General features: G+C 48.2%; 1 protein-coding gene across 10 annotated transcripts in view; it reads left to right on the plus strand.

Annotated features, from left to right (window-relative positions):
• Positions 1-9,883, plus strand: part of APOL3 (apolipoprotein L3) — a 56,184-nt gene extending 46,301 nt beyond the window's left edge. For 2 of the 10 annotated variants that reach the window (XM_064491495.1, XM_064491494.1), the window contains exons 2-5: positions 981-1,956; positions 3,087-3,195; positions 4,898-5,018; positions 8,020-9,883. In XM_064491495.1, coding sequence (XP_064347565.1) covers positions 3,165-3,195; positions 4,898-5,018; positions 8,020-8,956 — 1,089 coding nt within the window. In that variant the 5' untranslated portion in view covers positions 981-1,956; positions 3,087-3,164 and the 3' untranslated portion in view covers positions 8,957-9,883. Of the gene's footprint in view, positions 1-980; positions 1,957-3,086; positions 3,196-3,616; positions 3,746-4,086; positions 4,862-4,897; positions 5,019-8,019 lie in introns of those variants that run through there. The other 8 variants (XM_064491506.1, XM_064491507.1, XM_064491493.1 and 5 more) reach the window with 6 other exon arrangements.
• The last annotated feature ends 11,076 nt before the right edge of the window (positions 9,884-20,959 follow it).

The raw sequence follows: 20,959 nt of genomic DNA on the forward strand, positions 1-20,959 counted from the left end.
ACAAACAGAACCACAACTAGGAAAGCCCAACCTGCAAGGGGAGCAGGGAGAGTCCCTGGAGCAGCAGCCGGGGGCGGGGCCTGGGGCGGGGCCTCCAGGACAGGTAACCTGTCAGGTGGTGAGGAGGGGGAGGCCTTCCAGGGGGAGGGAGCGGTGCAGAGCAAAGACCACAAACACAGCCAGCCTTATCCTGGGCTCTTATTATACCTGTGAGGACCTTTACTCTCATTTCAGTCAGGGCTCAGGAGGGGTAGTTGAGAACTGCCCTTTTGCCATCTTAAAAATTGCCAAAATGTCACCAACATTTGCTTGCTTTCCTCACCTCCCAAGGCAAGGTAGTCACAAACAGAAACAAAGACTTCTGTCGTATGTAAAGATCTGCCTTACAAAAAAATAATGAACTGGCAAGACACAGGATGGACAATATCATATATTTTGAATGTGAATAAAAATTGGCACAATTTTTTTTTGCATAAGTGTCTTAAAATGAAAAATCGTTAGATGTCCAACCCTCTGACCCAGTCATTCTATTTCTAGAAATAGCTTAAAGAATTAATCTCAAATGCAGGCAAAGTTTTATACAAGAAGAGTGTCCTTTGCACTATTATTTACCTATAGAATAAGAAACCGAAGCTCCAACAGTTAGGAGAGGACAGCAGATAGCACCGGGCACCCTCAGCGGAGCTCAGCAGCTCAGGGCGGGACCTCAGGAATTGCACCTGGCCCCAGTGGGACCCCAGGCCCTTGCGATATGAAGGACCTTTCAAAGCAAGGAGAGCATGGGCGTTGGAAAACTGTAGCACCAGGAAATTTATCCAGGCAGAAACTTGAGCACAGTGTGCAAGACATAATTTTGGATTCTTTTCACTAATAGCTTCTTACAAAAAATTGAATACAGTTCCCTCTGCTGTAGAGAAGGTCCTTGTTGTTTATCTATTACATACTTAGTAATGTGTTTCTATTAATCCCAAACTCCTAAGGTATAACTGATGCAGAAAATCAGATGTGGGACGTGAGGAGGGCCGAGTCCCAGGTCACCGTTGAGCCCCTGGGACGTGTCCCGCCACGTGTGGGTCCTTGGCTTCGTGCAGGAAAGAATTCAAGTGCGAGCCACCGCTGAGTAAAGTAGAGTTGTTAAGAGAGCTATGCACTGCATGGAGTGTAAGGCAAGAGAAAGGCAAGGAAAGAGGTGTGGGAATCGGGTGCTCAGGTTAAAGTAAAAGTAGGCACACACTCCCTAGACAGAGTGCGGCCCGTCTCCAAAGGGGAGAGAGAGCGCAAAGGGCCACTAGGCTGGGTGGTGTCACTTTTCGTGGTCTCAGTAGCTTCACAAGCCTACAGGTGGGATCAATCCAACTGCCCTGGGGAAGAGGCTGGGACTCCCAGGGGTTGGGCCACTGCCCATTGCTTGGCCTTTTGCAGTCAGCCTTGGGGCTGTCATGGCGCCTGCGGGCATGTTGTTTGATCATGCTGTTACAATGAGCACATAATGAAGATCAAAGTCAAGTAGAAGTGAAACCTCCTAATCCTCAAGGCCAACTAGAAGGTGAATCTTCCACCATTTTTGTTGCTGTCATTCCTTGAGTGGTTGTGCCCTGCCCTATTCTCTCCTGTCTCATAATGGAAAAGAATCTGAAAATATGGACATATATGTATGTGTATGTATAACAGAACCGCTTTGCTGTACTCCTGAAATGAATATTGTAAATCGACTACACATCAATTTAACAGAAGCAAGTTGTAAAAACGAGTTTCCTAACCCCCCTCCCCCACCATGCTGTATGAATGCATTTCATTTTTTTCTCATATGTACTATAAATATTTAATTATAACTCGAATCTATTTATTGATCATATACGAACCTCTGCTCAAGGAGCTCCAGGGGAACTGGGATACAGACACATGAAAACTAACACCCAGCATAACTGTGGGAGTAGCTCAGAGATGCAGAAAGCAGTAAGTACAATCGCTTTGGAAAACTGTCTACCAGTGCGAGCTCCAGTGTTGTAGGTACCTTGGGAGCTAGCAGGCCCACTTCCAGGGAAATATCCAGCAGAAACAGTGCACAAGTCCACACAAAAGATCGGCACCAGCATTTCCATGGCAGCTTTATTTATAATAGCCCCCAAACTGAAGCACCTCAAATATGTATTTGGAGCATAGATCAATAAAATGTGGTACATTCATCAAATAGAATACCTCGGAGAAGAGTGTACACTGTGTGACCCCATTTCTATAAAAGTTAAAAACAGGCAAGTTAATGCAGTGTGGTAGAGGGGAGCATTGCGGTTACCTTTGGGTGGCACAATACTGACTGGGAAGAAGGAACAGGAGAATTTGGAGGAGCTGCTGGGATGTTTGATTTCTTGATGTGGCTGCTGGTTACAGAATTAACATCGGTAAAAACTAATCCAGTTGTACCCTGAAGACTTGTGCCCTTTGCTGTAGGTAATTTATATCTCAGTAAAGTAAGTTTATATAAAAAAGACAATTTTGGAATGAGAAGAGTCATTTACAAATAAGCATATATCCATGAATAAATGTTATTGGTCATTAAAGGGAGTAGAGCACAGTCATCATAACTGGGGGATCTGGATCAGAAAGACTTGAGTCCATGCTTGGGCTGCAGCACCAGTGGGAAAACTTGGGCTAAGCTAAGTTTAGGTGAGTTTCCGCAGTTCTGCGCATCATAGACCCTGGAGCAATATTAACTATTACCAAGTAGTTAACACAGCTGCCCCCACCCTCACGTAATTTGCAGAGTATTCCCTTCCTATCTTTTCTTCTGTGTTTGGTTTTATTGCTTCTACAACTTCCCAGGTGCCCATCTATTGTCTGAATAACCTCTCCTTGGGCCCCAACAGGACAACAGGGCTCTAACTTGGCTGGGAGGGAGCTGCATGATGTGAGGAACTTTCCCTGAATAGCCACCAGCAGAGCCCAGTAGACAGAGAAAGACGTTGGGTTGAGTCCACTGTGGCGCTGGTGGCCATCCCTGGGGAAATGGCCAGACCTGGCCCTTGGCTGCCCCATGTTGCCAGGGCTCACTCATGTTCCGGTCCACAATCTGACTTCTCTTCCCCAAGGATGAAGCCACTCCTCCTTCGAGCCTGACGCAGACTGGTGAGCTGAAGTGACGACGCTGACACCCCGCTGCTGGCAGCATGACGTCAATAGGCCTCCTTTACTGCCTAGGTATTCAGCTGCCCCTTCTCTGGCTGCTTCCTCCTTGTGCCCGAGAATGAGGGTGGTGTCTCCAGGCTGAGTTAACCTGCAGAGGAATCAAGACCCAAGAAGGGGTTCACAAGCATCCTTGAAGCCCCATCCCTCACACCAAAGGGATCTTTCCTCACAGCCTCTTTCTGGGCCTTCTCCTCAGGGGGCCTCAGCTAAGATGCTCTCTCCCTCCCTCCCCCGCCACACAGCAGATACTATGGGTGGGACAGGGGAAGCCCTGGGAAGGAGGTGAGAGTAGCGTGGGGCATCCTGAAGCCAGGCAGGTGCAGAGAGAGGAGGTAGACCAGCAACCCTGGAGGCTTCTCCACCTTCTCCCTTTGTCCTGGGTCCTCCTGTTCCCAAACCCTGGGAAGTTACCAATCAAAACCCTTTCCTCCAGCTCTGCTGCCAGCCCAACCACTCTGCCAGGGTGAGCGGACCCCTGAATGGAACCCCAGTCTGGCCTTTGCCGCCTGCCACCTGTGTGACCTGGAGCACCTTCCCTGACCTCCCCTGTAAAATGAGAATGGTATTCCCACATGTTGTTCTGAGGATCAAATATAACGTAGGTCTGTGGCTGGGCCAGTGCCTGCCCCGGAGCAGGTCCTTCTGAGTGTTTTTGCTGTCCCTATGTAGTGGAATCTCGCTGCACCCCAGAATTCTCACCCCCCACCCCCATGGTTTCCTTAGGGCACCTGTTCAACAGGTGGGACTGCCTCAGGCAGGTACTGATTCCTTTGCCCTCAGATACCCCTGCAGACACCCAGGCGCTCAGGCATTTCCCCCACCCGCCTCACCCCAATCAATCAACACTCAGATTCAGTGCTGTGAGTTCCCCCCACGGAAGCCCTGCTTTCCTTTCACCCTTAGTGACGCAGGAGAGAGAAAACACTGAGGAACTCTCCAAGCACCGAGATCATCACTGTGTTTCCTTGACTCCTGTTTTCTAAGGACCACCTTGCCCCCATCACTGCATTGCTAAGCAACTAAATCACTCTGTCCCAGAGGCTGCCAGGAGAGCAAAGTGGCCCAGTGGAAACATAATGGGGAGGGGGCGCAGAGTTGAAGCCAGGGGCCCCTGAGGAAGCCCCTCCCCGCCCGGCCTGGCTTCTGGGACTCGCAGGAGGAGTCTCTCACCTGGTACTTTGACTCAACGCTCTGGATTCTGAGACATTTTAAAAATTAAAGTAACATTGGTTTATGTAAGTTTCGGGTGCAGATCCTTATATTTCTGCTTCTGTATACACCTCTCTGTGCTCAGTACCAAGAGCAGGTAGGCTTGGTTCCTGGTGAGACCTCTTGTCCTGGGTGTCAGTGCCTGCTGCCTTCTGGTCCTGTTCTCACACAGTCCTTTCTCAGCGTGGAGAGAGAGCTGGACTGGCACCACTTCCTCTTCTAATAAGGACACCGCCTTACTGGCTTCGGGCCCCACACTTATGACCTCATTTAACCATAATTATTTCCTGAAATGTCCTAATTTTAAATTCAGTCACGTGCAGGGTCAGGGTTTGCACATATGAATTTGTGGAGGGCCCAGTCCTGCCCAAAGCACTGGGTGACTCCATCAACAGTACCCAGGGGAACAGTGCTCAGGAAGATGAACTGTAACCACTTTGTGCTGAAGACAAATCATGTTGCACTGCAATTTTGTCTAATTTGATTCTTTTTTCTTTCCATCTAGATAAGGAGTGGTTTTTTGAGGCTGTCATTGAGTGCCTCTGGGACATATTGAACAGAGAGGAACTCCTGCACCTGCTGACTGCAGTCCTAGATAGAATTGACGATGAGGAAAATTTATCAAGGTGACTTGTGTGGGTGCCCCAGGAATGTCATCTAAAGCCCCACCATGGCTAGGTTCCTCCTGGCAGGCACACCTCCTCCAGGCAGTATCCTAGGGTTGGGATCGAGGATTTCCTTCTCAATAATCCATGAGCAATTTTGCCTCCATTTCATTTGCTGGCGGTGAACGGCCTCAGGTTGAGAAGAGATGAAACTGTAAGGAAGGGGCAGGTTATTGAACTCGGACAAGTTACTTAACTACTCTCTGCCTTGGTTTCTTATTGTTCAATTTTATTGTGAGGAAACTGAGATAATACACGCCAAGTGCTTAGCATAATGGCTGACTTGTAGTAGGTGCTCTGTTCATGTTAACTTTGAAGAAGCTTTTTGGGAAGAGATCAGGGCCAAGGTTCTTGTTCCTGGACATGAGAATTGAGCAGGACTTCCTTTGGGATGAGTCAGAAAATTGCTGACACCGTCAGTTTGTGTCCTGGGGGTTCTTTCTGACTGGAGCCCTGGTATCCCCATCTTAGGAATTGTGCAAACACCGCAGGACCCGGGGCCTCTAGGGCATAGAGGCTGGGGTGGAATTGAACGGAGCTGGGTTGGGTCCTGGCTCTATCCTGGCCCAACTCTAGGACTCTGAGCTTATGTCCTGGATCTCAGATTTGTCATCTGTACAAAGGGAGAAGCAGTTCAATCTGATGGACTGTGGCGACGGCCTTAGAGTGAACCACAGGGTCACAGGTGTGGAACCAAATGCAGGCATGTCGGCCAAAGGTCCAGGGAGGCCTGGACCAGGGTCAGACCCAAGGCTCAGGATGGAGAGAGAGAGGTTCAGGTGGGGGAACTAGTAGAATGTGTTGGCAAAGGGCCAGGACCAGAGTAGTGGAGTGACCCCTAGAACACAAAGCTGAAGGGGCTGTGAACCCAGCAGAGGTGCCGTGAGTGGGAGAGGGGACATTTCTTCCCTCCCGGACTCGATCCACTGGTGCTGGGCATAGAGGGCCCAGGGTGACTGTGTCCTCCACACCCTGCCTGGGGGCCCAGGGGTCTTGAATGCCATGTGGGACCCTCTTCTATTCCACATAGAGTAGCCTGACATGTCTGAATGCAGTGTGGCTTAGTCATGACTCCATTGTCGGAATCAGGGGCTGCCAGTTTTGTGCGATTTGTGTGATTCTGAGGAGGTTGTCAAGTCCCCACCAAACAGGATATACTTCACCTTCCAACACGTCCAAATGCAGGCCTTTCAGGATTAGCAATTCATAGGGATGTTTCATAAAGTCTTGAATCTTTTAGAGGGTCCATCGTGTTGCACATGGCCTTGGGGTGCATGCAAATGAAGCTGTCCCAGCTAAGGTTGAGTTAGGCTGGTGATACCTGAGAGCTCAGGGGTACAGGGTGGTGGGTTGGGATTCAGTGAGGGGGGCTGGAGAGTCCAGGGGGACCCAGGGTTAATAGCCTCTCTCCTGATTCCCAGTCAGTTGGGGAAGTGGTTGGACTCAGTGACCTTCAACTGGATGGATACAGGGCATCAGGCTTGGAAGAGGGCATAGGTCAGGGAAGTGATCCCTGAGGACCCCTCTAGCTGTGGGTTTTGGTCTTAAAACAAATTCTATGTACGTAGTGTTAGCCAGACTGCAAAGTCTGAGTGCAAGGTCCCCAGATTGTCCTTACACTTAAGAGCAATGACTAATTTGGAGAATGCCCCAAACCACCCTCTGGTTGGAGAATTCCCGAGAAGGATGCGCAGAACTCCCTGACAGCTGGCACACTCTCACATCAGGTTTACTACAGGGAAGGATGCGGGTTCCCAGCAGCCACAGGGCAGAGTCTGGGAGCGTTTCAAACATGAAGCTTCTCTTGTCCTCAGGACGCATTACTGACCTGAGTTCAGTATGTCAGTGCACATGGGGCACTGCCAACCAGGGATGCACACAGTGTTTAAAAAAATGGTCTTGATAGTCTTTAATATGATGAGGCAGGCAGCATTCAGGACAGTGGTGACAGGTGTGAAGCCCATTGCTGTAGAGCAGACACACTGGGCTCAAGCCCGAATGCAGCACAGACACTGGGGGTTTACAGCCAAGGAGCAGAGTGAGGGGTGGTGGAGGGAAAATTACTGAGAGGAGACACCAAGGGGAGGGGATTCCTGTTTATCGTTCCTAACAGGATTCTCGCTAAAGGCAGGTCAAGGGCGGCTGCATCAAAGGTGGGAGATGAGGAATTGGATCAGGTATCAAAGTGATCAGACCTCAGAGTCGGGGAGTCTCACTACGTGGATTTAGCAGGGTTCTTGCTGAGACTGGGTGATAGGGGCCATCGGGGACAGGACAGGGAAGGGGAAGGTGGAGGCCTGGTTGAGAAGAGGACTCAGAAGAGCCTGACTAACGTTTGGTGAAGAAGAGAGTCTCAGGCACCCCGAGCCTCAGTGCACAGGGTCCTCCTGGGGCTCAATCACAGGCTGCCCGCCCGGCTGACCTGTGTCTCCAGCCTCTCCCACAGGTCAGACCAACACCCTCGTGTCTACTTCCCCCAGAGGTCAGGACTGACATCACATGACCCAGAGGCCCATCACGCATCACCCTGGCAGACTGTCAGTGGCCAGGGGCCCAGGCAAACCAGGGCACTCCTATCAGCCAGAACATTCTGGGGGCTTAGGGATCACTTCCCTTAGCCAAGGGCAAAAGCAGGTTGATTCCTCACTGCACCCTAAGCTTCTCCGTATGAAGGTTTCTCTGCTCCAGTCCCACTTCTCTGTGTTTATCTGCGGAGCTGCCGCTCTACAAGCACCTTGGAGGTGACGGTGTTGACCTGCCTCTGAGTCAGAATGTGTCTTACCAAATATCTACCACTTAAGAGTATCCTAAAATGACTTATGCTTTTTTCTGCTGTGTTTGAACAAATACAATGGAGCCTCTACAATGTACGAAACATGTGCATAGTGTTGATCCAAAAAAACTTATATTTGTAGAAGTCTTTTCTCTTTGGTTTATAGTAAAATGTCTGTGATTTATGCAGGATGAATCTTGTTGTGCCTATTTTACGGAGAACTCCAAAGTTCCTTTCTGAATCCCTTGACCTTCACGGTTACAGGGGAGAGTCAGCTGCACTACGCGAATGCCTGGATGACCTGAAGACACTCTTGGCCCTCAAGGTCAAATACAGCCTGCTAAAGGAGCAGCTGAATAGGAAGAGGTTTTTAAAGAAGTTTCCTCATATGAAACGGGAACTTGAGGAAAGCATAGGAAAGCTCCGTGCACTTGCAGACAAGGTGGACAAGGTTCACAGGGACTGCACTATCTCCCAGGTGGCAGCTGCCTCTGCTGGTGTTGCGTCTGGCATCCTGACCATCCTTGGCCTGGCTCTGGCACCTGTGACAGTGGGGGTCAGTCTGGCACTCTCGGCAACTGGGTTAGGGCTGGGGGCTGCATCTGCCGTGACCAGTGTGGCCACGAGTGTCGTGGAACGTGTTGTCATGTCATCAGCAGAAACTGAAGCCAATGACCTAATGTTAACTGCCATCAACAGATGGAAAATGGTCAAGGAGGTTCTACTGCAGAGTGGGCACAAAATTGTTTCTGCAGCACAGAAACTCGTAGAAGCCGTGCAACAGATTGAAATGAATATCCGTGCCATCGAGGTGCTCAGAGCCAACCCTGGCTTAGCAGCAGATGTACAGCTCTTCCTGACCACTGGGAAAATCTCAGTCCAAAGCAGCAGGGAGGTGCAGGAAGTTCTTAAAGGCACAGCTCTGGCGATGAGCACAGGAGCCCGGGCCTTTGGTATGGCCACTGCAGGTTTCTCCCTTCTCCTGAATGTGGGCTTCCTCGTGAAAGACTCACTGCACTTGCATGAGGGGGCAAAGGCGGAGTCGGCTGAGCGGCTAAGGCAGCGGGCCCGGCGGCTGGAGAGCAGGTTGGAGGAGCTCACCCGGACCTACAAGAATCTGCTGTAGGGTCCAAGTCTCCCTCAGTCCCCCGACCCAGAGCAGTGCAGGGAGCAGAGGCATGTGAGTGGCTAAGATGCAGAGGTAGCTTTCAAGAGGGGGAAAGGGGACAAATAAAACTTATGGACTTAGGTGTGAAGGAATGTGGCATTTCTTGGTCTGAGTACAGCCGGGCAGCGGTTCATGCATGTGGTCAAAGAAAAGAAAGGGGCCTAAAGCCTGGAATAAGGGCGGAGGGGGAACGAGAGAGTAAGGGGCAGAGAGAAACCATGTATCGTGGACAAAGAAGACCTTGGGGGCCTGAATAAAGAGAGAGGATGGAGGATCAAGGAACAAGAAGGCTGCAAACAGAAAAGAATAGCAAATGGAGAAATCAAAGAGTTGGGACTGTTGGATGGTGGGAGAGGGGGCAGTGGCTCCTCTATCGCCCCTCCCCGGGGTCTGATGTCCCTACCAGAAGAGAGTCTTCCTGGTGGGGGTCCCCAGCCCTCCTTTTCCAGTATCAGTTTAGCTTTGACTTCCAGCAGGTTTATCTGAATTAGACAGTGATGTCTTCAGTATGATGATGATGATGGTGGTGACGACACCCCAGGGAGTGGAATATTTGTCAAGTTGCCAGGTGCCCTGTGGGACCAGGGTGCACTGAGAGACCAATGAAGTTCCTGTGAAACATCAAATGCTGTGTTGGAATAGAGGTTGATATGAAAAACAAAATAAAAGAAAGAAAAATGAATCCAGATGCCAGCAACAGGACAAGGAATATTGTGATGTGTCCAGGAGATGAACTAGCTTGGGACCAAGAGATTCAGCCTCACTGAGCTTCAGCTTCTTCATCAGTTGAGGGTGGTGTGGGACCAGATATTTCAGATCCCCCTGGCTCTCCCCACCTTGTGTTCTATAACCCTTGGTTCAATACATATGCACTGATTCACTCAACCTTTCTTTGTTGATTGTCAGGCTCTCCTGGGCACCATACGTGACTGCCCTTCCCTAGGAGCCTGTCTTCCAGGATCACAGGGAGCAAGTCCTCCGTCACTCCTCCTGCTTGCCTGCTGGGCTCCCACGCTCCCATCCAGTCAACCTTGATGATGGACAGTCCATCTTGTATGGGTAAATGTAACTTCCCTACCAGTCAATTTGTTTATAGAGCCAATTTTGAAAGTGCTAGGCTGCCTGGAAAAGGGAGGAGATTTGCAGCCACAAAGGGTATCATCATTGACTATTATTTCTCTTTGATTTGGAGATCTTCTGGTGAGCATTCTACAAGATGGTCCCTGTTGTTTTGGGGGAATACCCTTAAGAGATGTTCCCCAGCAATCCCACTCCTGGGCATATATCCAGAAGGAATTCTAATTCAAAAAGACACCTGAACCCCAATGTTCATAGCAGCACTATTTACAGTAGCCAAGACATGGAAACAACTTAAATGTCCATCAACAGATGACTGGATAAGGAAATTGTGGTATATTTATATAATGGAATGTTATTCAGCCATAAAAAATGACAACATAGTGCCATTTACAGCAACATGGATGTCCCTGGAGAATGTCATTCTAAGTGAAATTAGCCAGAAAGAGAAAGAAAAATACCATATCATATCACTCATATGTGGTATTTAAAACAAAAAAAGAAGAAGATAAATGTACTTAAATATAACAGAAACAGACTCATAGACATAGAATACAAACTTGTGGTTGTTCGGGGAGTGGGAGGGACAGGCTGGGAGTTTGATATTTATAGATACTGACAGGTATATATAGAATAGATAAAGAAATTTATACTGTATAGCACAGGGGAGTATAGTCAAGATCTTATAGTAGCTCACGGTGAAAAAGAATATGAAAGTAAATAAAGTATACTCATGCGTGACTGAAAAATTGTTCTGTACAGCAGAAATTGACACAACATTGTAAACTGACTATAACTCAATTTAAGAAAAAAAAAAGAGGTATTCCACAGCAGTCCAGCTTTGGCTGGAGCCACTGTGCTAGGCAGAAAGCCCAGCAAAATTTGAGAGAGTCTGAGTACTGATAATTCGGTTTAAGCACCAGGACTTGGCCTTTCTGGATTTTTCAGTGATGTCGCTCATTTTTGCAATTTGGAGTTAGGTTTCTACCTCCTACAATGAAAGAGGTCAACTTTTGAGGCCCCTGGAGGTAATGGACTTGTTTCACGGGGAACAATTCTCTTCTCCCCATTCAGCATCTACTGTCTTCTTCCTAGTTGGGGGGTTTTCCGCCATATGTGGTCACAACACCCTCTCTATGTGGAAGCCAGAGAGACCAGATTCCCCTTTTCTCTCCTGCCCCCTAGCGTCCAGGGCTCATACTCAAGACCTAGGTTTGACTGACTAGCTGCTTCCTCATGGGGTCCAGAATACGGAGCAAGCGAGGCAAAGACCTAGGGCGCTTAGAGCCAATTCTCAGTGTCATCAGCAAGACTGCTCAGGAGGGAATGGGAGCAGGAACGGGAGTGCCCACCACTAGCACCGCTGGGGGTGGTACCTGAAGGCTGCAGAGGCAGAGGCAGTGCCTTGACCCTGCTGTTCTTGACAGAAGATGACTCTCTTGCTCTCTACCTTTAACGCCATCATGGTGCCTTGATTTACAGTGTTTTCCAAGTCTGGACTCCAGCCTCCTACTGATTAGGGGTAATATTCCAATAAATTTCCTTTTTTTTTTTAAATTGAGAAAGCAGAATTGGTATCTCTGTTTGCATCTAAGAAGACTGATACATCCAAGAATTGGAGCCTGTATTTATGTCCTTTATTAACATTAACAGAACATCTTAGGAATGTCCACTTCCATTAGGGTTTCCACCTAATTAGGTTTATGAACTCCCACCATTGTTTCCCAAGACACATCACTGGTTGGCACTGGACAAACTGGAGAGGTGAATGAATATGTGTGTCAGTGGAATCACTACTCTTGCTTCCTTTAAGCCTTGATGATGGCGACTATCTCTGTAATTCCTCCAAGAATTTGGTGTGGATTTTGATTTAAGTATTTTGATAGAGATGTAAAAACCCAATGGCTTGCATTGGTTTATCTCACTGTAATAGCCCTCATTCATGGGTTTGGATAAACAATCCCTAGCTTCCAAGAGTACCCATTCCAATTATATACTCAGGAGCTTAGAAAATGGTGACCAGGTGAGAAGAGGGTCCCCGTGGACCTATTGTGGGGTGAATTCATATCAGACATGCATTTATTACCAACCACTGTAAGCATCCCCTCTGTCCAAAAGACCATGGTCTGGGTCATTCTGGGTTGTTCTGGGTCCCAGAAGTTAGCGTGAAGTTGGAGCCAGTACCAACAGTCCAGGTTGGTTGTGTTTCTTTTAACCAGCACTGTTCCCTAAGGGGATGCTCCCAGGCCATGGCGAGCAGGTAGGAGGAGTGATCACATGGTGTATGACAGGCCCTTTCTGACTCCTGGCCACCCTTTCCTTCAAGGTCTCTGGTCCATCCTATGACTTGGGTCTGAGAATTCGGTGATAAGCAGAGCCCATCCAGCACACTGACCCATGTCTGCTCTTGGCTCACCAGATTTTGGGTCTTACAAAGAAAGTGGACCATCCCTCAGTTCTATTGCTGGGAAGCTCTGCATGTCTCACCTGAGCCCTGATCACCTGCCCTCCTGGCTGCCTGACACAACACCCACGCTCTCTCTTCTTCTGCTGTGAATTGTCTCCCTCAGGGTTGACCTCTTGGAATTTCTTGATCTACAGAGATCAGGGTCCCAGCTCCACCCCACCCCCATCTAGAGAGCTCCTAAATCATCCATTTCTTCCTGGGGTCAGAGGAGAGGGGGTCTCCTGGGCCCTGGCAGGAAACACAGTGCACGTGGGAAATCCACGAGAGATCAACTCTAATCCTCCAGTTCCTGCACTCTTGGATTCCTCCTTCTTCTCAATGCCAAGTGCTTCCTGACTTTCAGTATCACCAAGAGGTGCTCAGCATATGGTTAAGGTAGATCAGCCCTAGGTGTGGTTAGGATCACAGCCCTCTGCAGGGGTACCCAGGGTCAGCGGGGGACCGACATGGTAACGAAGACAGAATTCCATTCCGCCTTCCTCTGGGAACTCATTTGACTCCACCCTACACATTCTCTCCAGACCTGTAGAGCTTTCATAGTTCATTCGTTCTCTGACTTTGGTGTCTCTTTTCTTTCCTATTCTGCCTTTCACCCTTGGGGGCCAGGCTGACTTCAAGTGTTGGCTGCCCTACACCAGAGAATGGGGTCCAGGCAAATGGGTGTCAAAGTGCCCTTAGATATGGATTGTACCTGGGATCCTTGAAGTCCCTTCAGGTGTCCCTATGGCAATTTTCTGGATGCAACTAGGGGTAGGCTGAATAGTTTCCCCTCCCCCACCAAAGATGCCTGTGTCCTAATCCTTGGAACCTAGGAATATGTTCATTTACCTAATAAAAGGGACTTTGAATATGAGATTCAGGTAAGGATCTTGAGACAGGGAAATTATCTGGGATAATTGGGGTGGATCCAATATAATCACGAATGTCCTGATAAGAGGGATGTGAGAGGGTCAGAAGAAAGAAAGGGAGACGTGATGATAGAAAGAGATCGGAAGATGCTATGCTGCTGGCTTTGAAGATGGAGGAAGGGGCCGGGAGCCAAGGAATGTAAGTAGCTCTGGAAGCTGGAAGAGGTAAGGAAATGCATTCTCTCTCAGAGCTTCCAAAAGGAATGCAGCCTCCTACGCTTCGATTTTAAGACATCTGCGCTTCTTAACTATAAGAGAATAAACCTGGGTTGTTTTAAGCCATTGAATGTGTGGTTATTTGTTACAGCAGCCACAGGAAATTAGCATGCAGCTCATCCCCATCTGTGCCTTAATTATCACTGCAAAGATCTAGTGAGGATTGAATTCATCACGTGAATCAGAAACCTCCAGAATCCATCTCTGAGTTTAGTTCTTATAGGACAGTTTTCCAGCTGAAAACATAAACAGCTAGAATTTATTTGATGCCTTGAGGAGAAGCTTCAAGATGTCATCCGAGTGTTTGAAGCATCAGAAGCGACTGTCCTCCTCCAGATCCCAGCCTTTCTGGTCCCTTCCACACTGACAGCGGCTGCCTCCCAGAATACAGAGGGGAGGGGCTTCCCCATGTCCTGGTCCCCCAACCCCTCTCAGCCAGAAAACCAATTCCAAACATGCCAGCCCTCCTGAGGGTCTGTGGGCTGCCACCAACTCTTGGGTACCCATTTATGTGTCAGCCAAGATTCTTTGGTTGCAAGCAAAACAATAGCAACCAAGTAAAATAAAGACAAAGTCAAATGCAAGAACAAAAACAAAGTAACTTCTGGCTAACTCAAGAACAGAGGTATTTACTGGAATGATCCAGAATGTTCACAGAATTAAAGAAATTCACAGACACAGACATACATAGTTTCAGACACACATAGACACACATACACAACTTCAGAAGCAGGCTTTGGGAAGAGCAGGAGCACAGAAAGCCTTAGTGATCCCAGCAGAAGAGATGTGGTTCCCTCCCGGCCTCAGCTCCGCAGCTTCTGTCTCTGAGGATTTTCGTCCAGGTTTTCTGATTTCCTGGGGAGAGATTCTGATTGGCTCAAGGGGGCCTTAGAGCCACCCTCCATGGCTACGGGACAGAGAGGTAAATGTCCAGAGAGGCAGGAGGCATTGTCCTGAGCGGGTGGGCACCCCAATTAGGCCTTTGCAGAAGCTCCCGTCTCACCCTGCGGGGCAGTAGGGGAGCAGAACCTCCACCCTCTGCCCTCCTCCCTCACAAGTAAGTATCCCCTTAAGGGAGTAGGGCAGGCCCCTGAAGTGACAGATGGCTGTGTTACTAGTGGGCAGGGGTGCTGAGCCTTAAAAGCGTCAGGCTTCCTCCTCACTCCCCACCTCATGGAGGCACCCACAGATCAAGGCTCTCCCCTTCCCCACCAGCGATTCATGTGATTCCCTCTTCCCTCTTTCTTCCCTAGACCCCACCAGATTTCCCTTCCTCCCAGTTCCTCTCTGTCTCCCATTCATCCTTCCCTGTTTCAGTTCTCTGCTGGCATCTGGCAGTGGTGGGGTGGGGATCTCGTTGGCCATCACTGTCATGCAGCTGGTGGGATAAGTGATTGTCATATGGCTCCCCTGGCCCAGCCATTAGCTCCAGGAGAAGGAGAAGAGTTCCACCTGCTTCCAGGCCTGGTTCTCACTCCAAGAATAATTACCAGAGAATTTCTGCACTGGGATTGGAAGACAAGAATTGGTTGGATATTAGTAACCATGAATAATTCCCCTTAATTTCTTTCCATGAGCCCACTGCTCTTGTGTGCTTGATGACCACAACAGGAAATCAAGGAAGGAAGGAGGGGTGCCTGGAAGAATTCAAGGAACAAGCTGTACCCAGAACCCCACCCCTACCCTGCAGATTGGAGCACACCTGAGGCTGAGAAGATGCCCACCATGGGCTGGGACCAAGGGACAATGTGGGAATTCCAGGGCTCACAGGGAAGCTGCGTGGCTGGGACTGAGGCCAAGGCAGGTATCTGATTATAGCAAAAGGAGATTTGTCCATTCTATTTAAGGATCTATTCAATACCACAAAACAAGTAGCATTGTTATTCAGGCTGTTTCTCTGTGGAAAGTGGAACAATTCTTGGCTCTATGCCTTGCTTTTCTTGTCTCCACCCTTTATCCACCCTGTTACAGACCACGACTGTGACCAGCAAAACTTCTGCTGTGTTCCCCAAGAGCTGGCGGGCACTCAGATGAGGTTTGGGGCCTTCAGGTGGTTTGTGTTGCAATAGTCCAGCCACCCCGACTCTGTTCTTTGTCTTGTTTGAAGATCCTCTTCCATTAAGGAAGGGACAGGGGTGGGGCCAGCCTTGTAGATTGAAGACCGAGGGACCCTGGAGTCTCCCCTCCCCCACCACACAGGTGGACATGGATCTGGGTAGTCCCTGCTGTTGGCCTCTGTCACAGTGGACTGCAGGGACAGGTGGGTGGTATCAGGAAACAGACCAGAGGGATGAGGGCCCTAGTCGTTCAGACTCTGTGCCAGCCCCATCATCCTTCAGGGAGAGAAAAATCTCAGTGGGATTATTAAAAAGCCAGCAGCTAAGAAGGATGTAAAACGCCCATATCTAGGAATGTGGTTGCTCAGAATATCAGGAAGGAATGGGACTGGTTTAAGAGATAGGGTTTGGATTTGCTATCAGAACAGGAAGGTTGGGAGTACATAAAAATGGCATGTGTTGATTGAACTGGAGAAACAGGAAATTCCCTCAGAAAAAAAGTCTGAGGCATGCAGATTTCAATGGATAGATGTCCTGGGCAAAACTTGAGCCATCCTCCTCCTACTGCCCTGGAGCTGGGATCTGGAAAGACAGGGGTGTTGTATTGCTGTCAGTCTTGGGAGGGGCAGGGCTCAAAGAGAATGAAGGATACACTTAACCCTCACTAAATGGTTGCAGGGCTGGAGGAAATGATCAAAGGTCATTTTCTGAAGGTCATAGATAGGCTTTGGCAGGAACCACAGAGGGAGAGCTAAGCTCTGAGCAGATTTGAGTAGGGAGAGTTGAAGGGAGTCTTTCAGAAGTTAATCCATGAATTTCCTGGTGGAAAAGATTCAAACAGGGATGTAAGACTGGCCTTTACCTTGAGATGCACATGCAGGAGGACACTAGGAGGGGACTTGGAGGGAAAAAGGTCCAAGAAGATGGGACGCACTCAAGGGGCCCGGGCATGGGAATCAGGGGTGGCATTTGGGTTAAAGTTAGATGTTAGGCTGGTGGGAGAAGGCCTCCCCGATGGAAACACCCCACTCCAGGCAGTGAGGAGGGCTGGAGGAGTTTCCACAATGGAAGCCTCTGGCAGACCCAGAACTTTGTGCCTTTCTTTCTCTCAGTATGGTGGGCCCTGCAAGATGGGCTCCAGGGCTGGATATCCGGAAGCTGATGGCTATACCAAAAAGTAGAAATAAAAGGCAAAGAAGGAAGGTGCTCTGATCCAGAAAACAGTGTTAACCCCATGCAAGCTCTAGAAGGAGCAGAAGCAGGACCTGCATGAAATGAGGTGGGGAGAGACCAAGGCAGACAGCCATCAGAGGCTAATCTCCCCGCCGCATAGATGGGCTGAGGAAGGAATGTTCCTCCTGCCACAGATGCCACACAAGTTCCCCCGAGGCCTGAATGCTCAAAGGCCTGGGTAAATATGGCTTTGGGAAAGAGCAGCCAAAGGGACGCATTGGTCTCCTGGCTGGGGGTGCAGCCTGCCCCATTTCGGTTTGTTCTAGCTAGAGTTTGAATGCGACAAGTCCATTGCTTCAGTCTTTTCTGAATTCTCTCCATGTTCGTCCAGCCTGCCAGAACCTCCACTCTAAGGAATATTTAAATGATGTCCCACTGGACTCTAGCTCTCCCACAGCCACATCTGTCCCTAAGATGTGAGTGGAAGTCTAGCAAGTGACAGAACTAGGAGAAGCATTGCCCCTAAAAGAACTTAAGGAAGGGTGAGCTTTAGAGTCAGTGTTGGCAGGAGACCACAGAATGGGGGTGGAGAAATGGATCTGGAAGGGAGCTCCTTCATCCATCCAACTATCCATCCATCCATCCATCCATCTATCCATCCATCCATCCATTACACCTTTCACTCATCAAACGCTCATTGACACCCCCTTCCCTTCTCTGTGTCTAGCACTTGTGAGATTCTGGAGACATAAAGATGAGACAGGGTTCTGTCCTGCCTGGAGTTCAGAGTTCAGATACAGAGCACACGTGGGATGAAGGCTACCAGCCATGGCCTCTCCATGTTCAATGAACTCTTTTAGCTTTCCTTTTCTAGAAATGCCTGCATTTTGCTTTCATTTTTTGAAAGATATCTTTTCTGGGTATAGAATTCTAGGTTCACAGCCTTTTCTTTCAGCCCTTTAAAGGTGTGGTTCCAGCATCTCTTGATCTCCACAGTGTCTGATACAAAGTTCTCTGCTGTTTGAATCATTGTTCCTTGTACTGAAATATGTTATTTTATTTATCTACTTTCAAGATTTTCTCTTTGTCTTTGGTTTTCAGCAGTTCTACTACCTCAGGCTTAAGTAGAATTGTCTTGTAGTCTGTTTGGGGTTCACAAAACTTCTTGAACATGTAAATTTATCTTTTTTTTTTTTTTTTACCAAATTTGAGAAGTTTTCAGCCATTATTTCTTCAAATATTTCTTTCCCACTCTATTCTCTCTTCTCTCTTCCTGGGATCTCAATTCTCCAACTACCCATTACCTTCAGACTTTTTGATATTTTCCCACAGGCCCTTGAGACTGTCTATTTTTACAATGTTTTTTCTCTTGTTTCCTTAGATTGGATAATTTCTAAATATCTATCTAGAACTGTGTATTTCAGTTCTAAAATTTTTGCTTTTTTTTTTTTGTATTTCCTGTTCCTCTGCTTAGATTCCTATCTTTTCACACATGTGATATTTTTCCTTATCTCATCAAGCATGATTATAATAATTGTCTCTAAATTTTTGCCTATTAGTTCCCACATCTGGATCATTGAGGGCTGACCTCTTTTGGTTGTCTTTCCTTTTGAGAATTGGATACATCTTCTTTGTTCTATGTCAAGTAAATTTTTATCATGTCCTGGACATTATGAGTGTTATGTTGAAGAGACTGTGGATTCTTTTCTATTCCTCCAAAAAGGTTGATTTTTCCCCCCTCTGGCAGGCAATTCACTTGGTTAGACTTAAATTGCAAATCTGTCTTGTCTGTGATGGGAAGCAGGTAACATCTCATTTCAGACTTCTTTTAGTCTGTTTAATGCATGTACGGTTAGGATCCATCAGACACTGCGCTAGAGATTATGCATGGAATTTGGAGCGTCCCTTCTTTGACTCTCTCCTTTAACCCTTTCTCTTCCCTCTCCCTGGCTGCCCTCAGCTCTGTCCTCTGGTTTTTTCAGGCCAGAAAGATGGCAGGGTTTCCATCAGAGTTTCAGTCACTTCAAGCTGTGCTATGACTGCGGCTGCCTTCCAGAGAAAGCTGCAAAATATGGTGAACTCATTCTCTGCCCATCACTGAATCCATATTTTGACTTCTCTCAGCATCTTCCTGCTTCTGTTCCTTCTTCTGAGCCCAGAAGTGGTTGTTTTGTACATTGTCTAGAGTGTGTGGCTGTCATCTGCAGGAGAGCCTGTTGTTAGGAGCTTAACTGAAAAAAATTGGGTGGGTATAATTAGATTTAATTAATTAATTAATTAATTAATTATTAATGGAAGTATTCAGGATTGAACCTAGGGCCTCATGCATGCTAAACATGTACTCTACCACTAAGCTATACCTTTCCCCCATAACTGAAATTATTTTTGAGCCTTAGTTCATTTGCTGACTTGCTGTGTGATATTGAACAAGCCATTGTCCCCACCTTTGCCTCCATTTCCCTACCTACATGATGAAATAACAATTCTGTGCCTCAGAAGAACCAGCACATGAGGAAAAAGTAAATGAATTGCCAATTGGAGAGTGCCTGTCTGGTAGAATCATACCCATCCCTCCGTCTGTCCCTCCACAGGCTCTAAGAGTCCAGGATGCCCCATGACGTTTATCCCAGGGAATCAGGCCCTTAGAGGAAGGGTGAACCAGGACCTGTGTGTTCCTGCCCCACTCCCATCTGCTTCCCCTTGGAGGTAAATCAGAATGCTTAAGATCTTCAGCTTTGGAGTCAGACCTGGGCTTCTATTTTTCTTTCTATCCCTGAGATCTCAGGTAAGTTGTTTTCCTCTCTGAACCTTGACTTCTTGGTCTATAAAAGATGTACCTCCCTCCTGGAATGGATGTGAGAATTAAGTCTGTAACTGCTTGTAAAGACCTCAGCATAACAAGCCTTCAATAGTGGATCACTGTTCTCCACAGCCACCAGGCAGGAAACAGAATTTACTTTCCTCCCTCGGTCCCGTCTGAGTTTAATACTTGCCACTCCCTCAGCTTCCTCTGTTTCCAGAGAGAGGATGTGTAGTCAAGCAGAGATAAACTGCTACAGAAAAATCCAGGTTTCCTGAAAACAGGCTCCCAGAGCCTTCTGTGTCCATCCAAGCATCTCTGTCCACCAACCCCTGCTTTTTCATGTCTACTTTTATTCAAAAAGCAATTTGCCTCTGTCCACTCAAGCCTGGGTCATGTACAAGACACTGGGGACATAGATGCACTTGGGAAAGCCACAGTCTAGTTATCAGAGTCCAGTAGAAGGAGACAGACCAAGAAAGAGGGCGTGTGGCTAGGTTTAAGCACCCTTGGGTACCATCGAAGCACGGAGCTGGTAACAGTCAACCCTGCCAGGGAGGACTCTGGAAGATTTCTTTAAGGAGGTTTGGCCTGCTTTGGGCTTTGGAGGATGCCTAAATCTTGCCAGATGATGGAATCAAGTGTTCCTGGTGGTGGGAACGGGAAGAGCAAACACCGGGAGGCGGTCAGGTAGGTAAAGGTCGTTCAACACAACAATCAGCACAGCTGTCTCTGATCTGACTCCCAGTGTGCGCTCCTGAAGCCTTCTGCTCTGCTGCTCCTGCACCACAACCAACAGGGCGTATGAGAAAGCTGGGCTGGGCAAGGCCCCTCCAAACCTGTGAAACTTTGCAACTAGAACCTTAACCAGAGCCATCATGATCCTGATAGAAATTCCTCCCCAGTTAAACCTCCACCAACCCATCAACGCTTTGCAGCCTTATGCCCCTGAGGTTCCTGATCTTAACTTCAGAATGTAAGTACTGGTGAATTTGCTTTTACTGGAGACTACTTCTGTCAAAATTAACATCAGATCCTGGGTGTAGCCTTCTCAATTAACCCATTATTTGAATATAGCGAGGAATGACTTCGCAGCTTCCTGATATGAGGTTCTGGAGCCATTCAATCAGCCGTGACTTGCCCAGAAGTGGGCAGCCGGAAGCGATCAGGTCTTCGGGGTGACAGGAGGAGAAGGTGTTTCTGTGTGTCCTGAGGGTCAGCAGCTTTTGCCAAGTCTTTCTGCTTGTCTGTGCGAACACTTGC

This window comes from Camelus dromedarius, chromosome 11, assembly GCF_036321535.1.
Source record: "Camelus dromedarius isolate mCamDro1 chromosome 11, mCamDro1.pat, whole genome shotgun sequence".
NCBI lineage: Eukaryota > Metazoa > Chordata > Mammalia > Artiodactyla > Camelidae > Camelus > Camelus dromedarius.